At 38.9% G+C, this 10428-nt stretch overlaps 1 protein-coding gene across 2 annotated transcripts in view; it reads right to left on the bottom strand.

Annotated features, from left to right (window-relative positions):
* Positions 1 to 6719: 6719 nt before the first annotated feature.
* Positions 6720 to 10428, bottom strand: part of SERPINB12 (serpin family B member 12) — a 51625-nt gene continuing 47916 nt past the window's right edge. For both annotated transcript variants that reach the window (XM_008952647.3, XM_055102504.1), the window contains one exon: positions 6720 to 10292. In XM_008952647.3, the coding sequence (XP_008950895.2) occupies positions 9888 to 10292 (405 nt within the window). In that variant the 3' untranslated portion in view covers positions 6720 to 9887. The remainder of the gene's footprint in view (positions 10293 to 10428) is intronic.

Here is a 10428-nt window from a genome sequence, read left to right as displayed (position 1 = left end):
TAACCACATATGGAAATTGAGTATATGATAAATGTGGCAACTCAAATCCCAAAGGGAAAGATAGATGTTGTTGTCGTCGTTGTTGTTTAAGATGGAGTTTTACTCTTGTCACCCAGGCTGGAGTGCAATAGCGTGATCTCGGCTCACTGCAACCTCCGCCTCCTGGGTTCCAGTGATTCTCCTGTTTCAGTGTCCCGAGTAGCTGGGAAACAGGCACCTGCCACTATGCCCACCTAATTTTTGTATTTTTAGTAGAGATGGGGTTTCACCACGTTGGCCAGACCGGTCTCTAACTCCTGACCTCAAGTAATCTGCCTGCCTCAGCCTCCCAAAGTGCTGGGATTACAGGCGTGAGCCACCGAGCCCAGCCGATAATTTTTTTTTAATACAGCTTATCACCCCCAAGACTAGGGAGTGTCTCCTTCAAGAACTAACCCAAGTAGATTAATTCACAGCCCTGGCTGGAGGTAAGAGGTAGATGTTTTAATAAGTAGTATTGGACCAACTGAATAGCCATTTGGAAAAAGATTAAAATAGTATTCATATTTATCTCATGCCAAGTAAGCTTCAATTGAATCAGAGATCTAAATTTTTTAAATGAAACTATACAGGTAATTGAAAAAAGTGTGGGTAAATACCTTAAAACCTGGAAGTGGGGAAAACCTGATTTTAAAAATTTAGAAGCAATAGAAGAAAAGATTGGTATATTCAGCTTATAAAAAAATTTTAAAGTAGAGTTAATAAGCAAAGTCAAAGAGAACTGACAAACGGAGGAAAGGTTTATGCTAATTCCAATACAAAGGGTTAATCTTCCTAATACATAAAAATCTCTTAAATCAAGAAGAAATGCACCTACATAAATGTCAAAAAAAGAACAGACATAACACAGGGAAAGATATATAAATGACTGAACATGTGATTGCATGCTCATAAATTCACTCAAAACAAGAGAAATTTAAATTAAATATATACTACTATAGTATTTTTTATCTATCAGTTTGGCAGACACCCAAAGCCTTTATGACATTCTGTGGGTGTGGATGTGAAGAAATAGGCAGATACATATTATTGCTAATAGGAGTGCTATGGTGTAATCCTTACAACCTGAATTTAGCAATAGCTAAGAAAATTATATATGCAATTGTACTTTGGCTCAGCAATGCAACTCCTGGGAATTTACCCTAAAGGTATACCTCCATAAATACAAAATAGTATATATCCCTCTCTTGTTCCTAAATTGTTGGTTAGTGTCATTATTCTTTTTGTCATAACTCTAATTTTTTTAAGCTTTTGTCTTTCACTTTTTACATTTCTGCCTTCGTCTTTATTATTTTTACCTTTATTTGGGTTTGTGAAGCATGTTGTTCTTTTTTCAAAATTCTGGAGGAAAAAATTTATGCATTTTAATTATTTTCTGTTTTCTAATAAATGAAATAAAAGTTTAATTTTTTCTCTGTGTAATTTTTTCTACTTAAATTATTGATCACTAGCAAAGGTGTGTTAAAGTTATTCAATATTTTTGTAGATGTTTCAATTTCTTCTTTTACTTATACCTCCTAGTATTTTTGAAGTATGCTATTAGGTGATATTATTTTTTAGTTTTAACACATGGCATCTTTTATCAAACTGAAATATTTATCTTTGTTCTTATAACTGTTTTGGACTTTGGGTAGAATTTTTTTCGATGTTATTGTTGTTATTTCTGCTTTTCTCTTTTTAATACTTCTCTAGTGTCTGTTTTTCTCTATCATTATTTTAATCTTCTTGTTTTTACTGTTTTAGAATTGTGTCCTATAAATTGTCTATAAGTAGATCTTTGTCTTTTTAATGCAGTCTTTCTTTAAACTGGCCAATTTAAGACATCCACATTTCTTGAGACTGGTCATATTTGGACTTATTTGCTGTCTTGTTTTATGCTTTGTACATGCTATGCTTTCTTGCTTTCTTTTTTTTTTTTTACATTCCTTTGAATTTTTTCCAAGTATTTTTCATTCTTTTTCCCTCTACTGTTTTGGAGATTATGCATTCTATTTCAATCTTTGACTGGTTATCGTTTAGTTTAACACAAATATTGTACATAATTTTTAAATTAATGTCCAGGGTTAGACTATTTTCCCCATCACCCCCTGAAAAGAACAAGAACCCCAGAGGTTTTATTTCCTTCCTTCCATTCTCTCTATAATTCCCTTGGCACTCCTCAAGCCTACTGTCTTCTGCCTCTCAAAGTGAGATATCTAAGTTTTAATTCTTAAATTATTATTTCTAATTTAATCTTCAATCATGTTTTACTCTCTTTTTTGCATCACTGCTACTCATATTCCATACTTTTTAGCCAATTCATTTAAAAAAATTTTTTGGAGCAGAACTTCTGGTCATTCCTTTAGGTTAAAGTTTTCAGATAGTAAACTTAGAGTGCTTGCTCATGCATCTTGCCCTCACACTTGAATAAAACTTTTTATGGGTAAATATTTCAGTTTACAGTATTTTTTCTCCCAGAACTTCAAAATATTCTTCTGTGTCTTCTTGTAGGACAAAGAGAAGCTAAACTCTATATGATTCTCGTTCCAGTTTATAAATTTGAACTTTTAGCACAAAAGGCTTTTAGAATATATTATTTTTGCATTTATCTTCTTTAATTTTGCCACAGTGTGGAAGTGTGGGTTCTGAATGGGCCCTTTCAAAAGAGAATGCATGACTGTTTTCAATTCTGTACATTTTTTTTCTTATTTCTTTGAGTATTTCTATTCTTCAGTTATCTCTCTGTTCTTTTTTCCTGAAATGCTCCTTAATGAATGTTGAAACCCTTTAAACTGCCTTACATGATTTTAACATTTTAAGGTGTGTTTTTTTTTGTTTGTTTGTTTGTTTGTTTGTTTTGAGACAGAGTCTCACTCTGTCACCCAGGCTGGAGTGTAGTGGTGCAATCTCGGCACATTGCAATCTCCACCTCCCAGGTTCAAGTGATTCTCTTGCCTCAGCCTCCCAAGTAGGTGGGATTACAGGCATGCCACCATGCCCAGCTAATTTTTGTATTTTTAATAGAGACAAGGTTTCACCATGTTGCCCAGACTGGTCTTGAACTCCTGGCCTCAGGCGATCTGCCTGCCTTGGCCTCCCAAAGTGCTGGGATTACAGGCATGAACCACCACACCTGGCCAACATTTTAAAGTGCTTTTGATCCCTTTATCCTTTTATTCTACATTTTGTACAATTCCACAGCTCAATCTACCAGCTAACTCTTCAGCTATTTTCATTCTATTATTCAATCTACTTAATTGCAATAATCAAATTTATTTCCAGAAACTCTAAATGAATATTTTTAATAATTCTCTGTTCTTGTTTTATGGATGCTATCAAGCATATTACTTATATATTTTTAAAAATCTCATTTGACCTCTTAACTCTGTTGAGGCTGATACCCTTTATTCATGTGATTATTTTCTACAGTCATGTGGTAGATCTGGGTTGTAGGTTTCTCTTTGTATTTGAGATTCCTCATTAGACTGTCTATGAATACTGCTTTGGGGTTTACCACAACCTGCCTTGGCAATTTCAGGGTGGTAGGGCCTGAATATGCTTTGGGGCAAGTGTATTAGTGGCTTACAAACCTTGTCAGGAACTTCTACTTCTTGACACTTTCATTGAGTGGTGGTGATATATCTTCTGTATAACATCCAGCCAGACAGCCTGGTTAAAAATCCTAGTTCAATCATTTGCTATCTGAGGGATGTTAGGCAAATTACTTAATCTCTTTGTGCCTCTGTCTCCTCATTTGTTAAGGGTGGATAAGAATAATAACCCACCTCTTAGGATGAGTGAGAGTGTTAAATGGGCATATAAAGGTCTTCGACCAAAGCTGGCACACAATAAGCACAAGAAGTATTAGTGTTATTACTGTTCCAGTTCAGATATTTCATGGTTGCAGTCTTATTCTGGATATTGAAACTCATTCCATGCCTGAACCCAACATTGTAAAAAAAAAACCAGTGCTAAGGGGAAAAGTAACTGCTGCCAACAATTATTGGGCATAGTGAGAATTCTAAATGAGGAATTTCTCTTCTTCCATTGATTATCAATTGAGGTCATAGTTTTACTGAAGGAATTTTTTTACTGGCTGATATGGTTTGGCTCTGTATCCCCACCCAAATTTCACCTTGAATTATAATAATCCCCAGGTGTCATGGGAGGGACGTGGTGGGAAGTAATTGAATCATGGGAGCAGATCTTTCCTGTGCTGTTCTCATGATAGTGAACAAGTCTCATGAGATCTGATGGTTTTATAAAAGGGAGTTCCCCTGCACATGCTCTCTTGCCCACCACCATGTAAGACATGAGTTTGCTCCTCCTTTGCCTTCCTTGCTACCTCCTTCGCCATGATTGTGAGGCCTCCCAAGCCATGTGGAATTGTGAGTTCATTAAACCTCTTTTTCTTTATAAATTACCCAGTCTTGGGTATGTCTTTATTAGTAGTATGAAATGGATTAATACACTAGCTTTTTGAGTCTTTGACTGCATTGGATGCCACTCAAAACAACATGCATTTAATTTTAATTCCTATGATGTTTACAGCATGGTGTCAGGAGCTAAAGATAAAATATATCTGCATTCGCATACACCAAAATAGATCTGAGAATGGTTTTCTGTTCCATGCATACACAAAAGCCAACCAGCCTAGATATGAAATTCTTTAATCATATATTTTCCCTCAGACCTGCACACTAAGTTTCGCTATCTTCAGAAAGTTTGTACAAAACAAAATTTGATGCTCATCTGATTTTTTTTATCCTTTATACATTATAACTATTTCTTTTTTTGCCCAAATGCTGATAGGATTACTTTCTCAATCTTTTAAAGTTTTTCAGCATGTCTGTTTTTGCTCTGCAGGGGGAGGGCGAATCATTCAGTATGATCCTGTGACTATCCAAGTTAAAAAGGTTTTCTTCCATCATGTCATGGATTGTTGACTTTATGCCAATTAGTCTTCTTTTTTCCTGAGAAACACCATAGTTGTTGGGTTTACTTTCTATTCTCTCTTTATATCTACCAAATTCTCTCTTATTATTTCCTATACATTCTAAGAGACACACTCAAATACACCCTATTCATCACTAACTAAAGTTTCCAGCATGTCAGTTTTGCTTCTTTATTGCCTTTAAAGTCTATTTAAATTCTTCTATGGCATCTATTGCATTTTTTTGTTCCCTAGTGGTCTGTTTTCATCTCATCTAGCTTTTTCACATCTTATCAGAGTTTATCTTTGTGGCATTGCACTCCAATTCCATAGATTTTGTGTCTTCTTAAATCCTATTAATTATGCCCAAAATTAATATGCATTTTGGGCATATTTTCTAAAAGCTTCTTCCAGTTCTTGCTGTAAATCATTTTATGAAGTCAGTCTCTCTCTCTCTCTCTCTCTATCTCTCTCTCTCATTTATAACATGATATATCTCTTCTTATTTGGCACTTATTTTTTTCATACCTTATACTTTTGTTTCTACTTATTTAATCTTGAACATGGAATGATCTGTTCAGGACCTATGTGTGTCAACAAGAGGTGTGCAAGTTTCTCAGCCCCGCTGTTGTGCACTGGATTGCTTTTTAAATCCTTTTCACCTGTCTGTAGCTAAAACTTTGTTGAGGCACATGAAGGGAAACAGTATTTAAACGGGAAATTTATTGCATTAGAATATGAGCATTTATAAATTAAATATCAAGTATATATTACAGTTAATGTAAATACTATGAATATATTATTATTTAATATGCTTAATAAGTATATTGATATGCTTAATATACTTAAGTATGCATATTTGGGGATATTTTCTGTTTTTATTGGGTAAAGAAAGGATTTGGATTCTTTTAATTGAGTAAGAAGAAAATAAAATGGATTTGGGAAATGAAGAATGCAAGACGAGTGGTGTGGATAAAGAACACATCTGGAATTGGCATTCAACTGTGGAGCAAAGAAATCCATTGAGACAACTGCACAAGATTCCTCACCCTGTTGCTCCAATTGGACCTCCGCCTCGGGTTAATGACAGTGTAATTTTTTAAAAATACCAGCATGCAAAAGCTGTAAACAGCAATTAGGAATGAAGCAACACATGTTCTGGCTTGTCCCAGCTCAAGGAAAAAAACTACAGAAGAGTTTGAGGAGTATGCACTAGACAATGTATGAAGTTATAAGGAGGACTTGAATTGAAATGCAATTGAACATACAGATTCTGTATCTATTAGGGAGCCTGTTGAGTACTATATGTCCATGTTTCTCTTACCAGAATATTTACAGTCAGCATAGGTGAAACAATTGTTTTTGAATCTACATTACCTCATCTGTTCTACCTGTCAACATTGCTATATGGAGAAAACCTTAAACTGAGGAAGTGGGGAGCTCATTCTCTTGTTGATTTAAAATCATGCTCTGGTTGGCTTTCCAGCAATTATATCAGCCTACGGACTTGTATGTTCTTTCTACCCCTGGGCACCATATTGCTGGGTCAATCTTGCTGGTGCAAGAAAAATGAAGAGTCAAGGTCTCCCTATTTGGAACATAATTTCCAGTGTCTGAAAGTCTTCCATCTAGTGTAGTTCTGCTGGGCTCAGGTAAATATTCTCCTCTTTGTATGGCCTGGGTCTGGGACACTTTAGACAGACAGTGTAGATAAAATATCCAAGAACACTGCCACCAAGGCTTTTCCTGTCCTTGGCTTCACCAAAAGTATTTTATTGCTGATGACTAAACTGCCTAGGATGGAAGGAACAAATGCCTGTCCTCACCTTCTCCCAAGTCATAATTGGGAAGTCATTCAGTCTTCAAATGGCTGCAGAAAAAAAGAAACTAACTAATAAGAAAGACAGAGGGTGAAGGACAGCAGCAAGTACAAAATAAAGAGATAGACGTCCAAAATTCAAGTTGAGAGAGAGCATGTGTTTCTGAACTCAGAGGAAGGCAGCAATGGGAGGAAACAGGCAGACTGACTCACTGGCAATGAGATGCAGGTGACCCCTCAACGATGCCTCACTGCCCAGCCTCGTTAACTTGTAGTCAGCAGGGACCAGGCACGGTGGCTCAAGCTTGTAATCCCAGCACTTTGGGAGGCCAAGGCAGGTGGATCACTTGAAGTCAGGAGTTCGGGACCAGCCTGGCCAACATGGTGAAACCCCCTCTCTACTAAAAATACAAAAATTAGCTGGGCGTGGTGGCGGGCGCCTGTAATCCCAGCTACTCAGCAGGCTGAGGCTTAAGAATCACTTCAACCCAGGAGGCAGAGGTTGCAGTAAGCCAAGATTGCACCACTGCACTCCAGCCTGGGCAACAGTGCAAGACTACATCTCAAACAAAAAAAAAAGAAAAACCTGTAGTCGGCAGAAATGTCTTCTATATTCTGATGATCAGCTGGCTATCACTCTGGTTTTAGCATTGTCAGTTTTCATCTTTTTTATATGCCTTCATATGTAATTATGATGGAAAGCTGGGAGAAATTATTACTGGGGCAAGATGTATTTTTCCTGTGTAACTGAGATGAATTGTTAGTTTCATAGATTATGTATTTTTATATTTTTGGATGAAACAGTTTGAAGTTGAATTTATATCCCTAAAAAAATCAGTTGGCAACACATCGTATATATTTTAACTAATAACAAAAGTGCTTTATTCATTCAGAAGAAACTTCTTAATAAGTCAAAGGTTAGTAAAGAATGTTTACTGATTTACATAAAGATTTAAGATTCTTAATTTTCCTCATTATTGTAAATAGATACATTCTCCCTCTCATGCTTCAAAATCTGAGAAATCCCGATGTAAATGAAAAAAAAAATGTGTTTACCAAGTAAAAGAATAAGAACAAAAGAAATGCCGGGCAATGCAGGGCTATATATAGGTCATGGTTTCCAGCTAGGTGTCGGGCAGTGGTGCCAAGTCAGACATGGAAACAGCCCCCAAAACGTCAACCCCAAAAGGAACCACAGGGGACATGAAGTTTTTGGTTATCTGAAATTAATTTGACCCATGGAACATGCATTCTGGATAGGGCACTGCCTCACGTTACCAACGTCAAATTGTTTTAGGTCGTAAGTGAGCTTCAACAATGAGAAGGTTGTATGGAGAACATGGAACTTGTCTCTCAGAGCACAAAGAAATCACTGGGGTAGGTGAGAAAAGGAAGAGGAGGCTAGCATGGGAGCAGGTGTGGTTCACCTGCCTTCTGCAAAAAAACTGCGTGGCCACACTGAAAGACTGGTGGCAGCTGGGAGGAGGACAGCCACAAGGTGGGCCAAGGAAACTGAGCCACAAGCAAGACCTGAAACCCACCTCGATAGGAAAGAGACTGACTCCAAAGAGATGTGAGTTGGACGTGTCAGTGGTCATGGCAGAACATTCAGCTAAGATAGAAATTAGGAACTCAGATTACCACACCAGAGAACAGAGGCCCTGAGTCCGCGAGTAGGAACACTCAGAGGTCAGGCCTTCAGTAGACTAGAGCTTGAGATGAGCCCAATGGCCTTCTTGACAAGGGTTTCAGGTTTTGTTTTGGCTTTCTGGGTGTTTTGTTTGTTTGTTTTTTGAGACAGGGTTTCACTCTGTCACCCAGGCTGGAGTGCAGTGGCGCCATCTCAGCTTACTGCAGCCTCCATCCCCTGGGTTCAAGTGATCTTCCCACCTCAGCCTCCCAAGTAGCTGGGACTACAGGTGCACACCACCACGCCCGGCTAATTTCTGTATTTTTTGTAGAGTCAGGGTCTCAATATGTTGCCCAGGCTGGTCTCGAACTCCTGGACTCAAGTGATCCACCTGACTCGGCCTCCCAAGAAGTGCTGGGATTGCAGGCATGAGCCATCATGCCCAGCCAACAAGCATTGCTATGGACACCATGCCCAGGCTCAAGCCTGTTGTCACCATGTGGTCTGTCATGAGACCTCTCGGAAGACACAAAAGTCCACTTGGCCAGAAGGCAGAGAGAGGGGCACACGGAGGCCAGCCTCCACGTGGCCAGAAGGCAGAGAGAGGGGCACCCGGAGGCCAGCCGTCCACAATGCCAGCAGCACTTCTCTTGACACCTGCCTGTGCTGGGTGCATAAAAGGAACTAGCCACAGGTGGGAATTCTTGGAGCTAGGGGAGGAGAGACAGAGGGAAGTGTTTGATGATAATGTTGGGGGACTCAATAAGGAAAACTGAGATAAACCTCCTCTAAATCCACTAGCCACTTTCCTGGGTCAGTGTCAAAATCACAAGACAAATATCATTCCCCTGCTCTGTGCAAAATGAGTGCTGGTTGGAGCAGTCACACATCTTTGAGCTATCACTTAAATACACCCAAGCCCTGCCTTGTCCTAGGTGAAAAGACCTCACAGGACATCTTCCATGCAGTAGCTGTCAAACGAAGAAACAGGGCATCTCGCCCAGTGATGACCACAATCATAACTATCCCAGAAACAGAGCTGAGTTTCCAAACACGTTCCGGTCAAACTACCCCAGAAACAGAGCTGAGTTTCCAAACACGTTCCAGTCAAATATGTTCTCTTGCTGCCCATGTTAAAGTGGCTTCTGAGTTTGCCATCTCTTAGAAATGGTCTAATGACCTGAACTTTTAGGATTCCTTCAAAAGGAGGTAGGTACTGTTCTGAATTGTGTTGACCTTCAGGTCACAGAGGGTGAATTTATATGCTTGAAAGTTTAGGTTAGAGAACAACAGCCCTTCAATACTAACAGACTCAGATGAAAATAAGCTACAGCGTAACAGAAAGATCAAGATAAGCACAAGCCGATGGCTGGAGGATGAAGGAGATGCTTTAGATATTACCAAAAACTCAAATGTCCATCTTATGCCAGGGGAAGATTGTATTGATATTTTCCTCCAGCTCCAAAGTACTAGACACTGCTCCCCTTTTAAGGAGAGCAGACCCTGCCATAAAAGAGAATGGTTTGGGTTTTGTTGTGTCTAATGAAAAAGAGAAAAGGGTGGTTGGCATTAAACTCCACCCAAGATCGTAGTGACCTTTCCGAGACAACAGCCCCAGTGGCTGCAGCTGCCTGGGTGCCGTTTTCATCCACCTCCACAAAGGTTTTGTGGATAATTTTTGACAAGTACAAATTGGGACTTGGAGAGATTCCAGTAAGATCAGCCCTCGTTTCATCAAAGATATCCGTAATGCCCATGTCTTGTAAAATGGAATTGAGATCATAGCTGTCTTCCAGGGTGAACCGGGGGAAGGACAGGACCACCGATTCTTCTGACATGTTTTCTGAGCTGCTCCAGGCCACCGTTTTTTCATAGGTGATTTTCCTTTCAAGCTACAAGAGGAAGGAAATAAGATTTAGCATCAGATTATGGGACCACAAAGAATGCCCCAATTACTTCAAGGTGCCTGAGTCCCTTTCAGTGGGCAGTGACGACCTTCAAGACCTTTCCCTAAGCTACAGAATAGTC

This window comes from Pan paniscus, chromosome 17, assembly GCF_029289425.2.
Source record: "Pan paniscus chromosome 17, NHGRI_mPanPan1-v2.0_pri, whole genome shotgun sequence".
NCBI lineage: Eukaryota > Metazoa > Chordata > Mammalia > Primates > Hominidae > Pan > Pan paniscus.
This window is presented reverse-complemented; position numbering and strand designations above follow the sequence as displayed.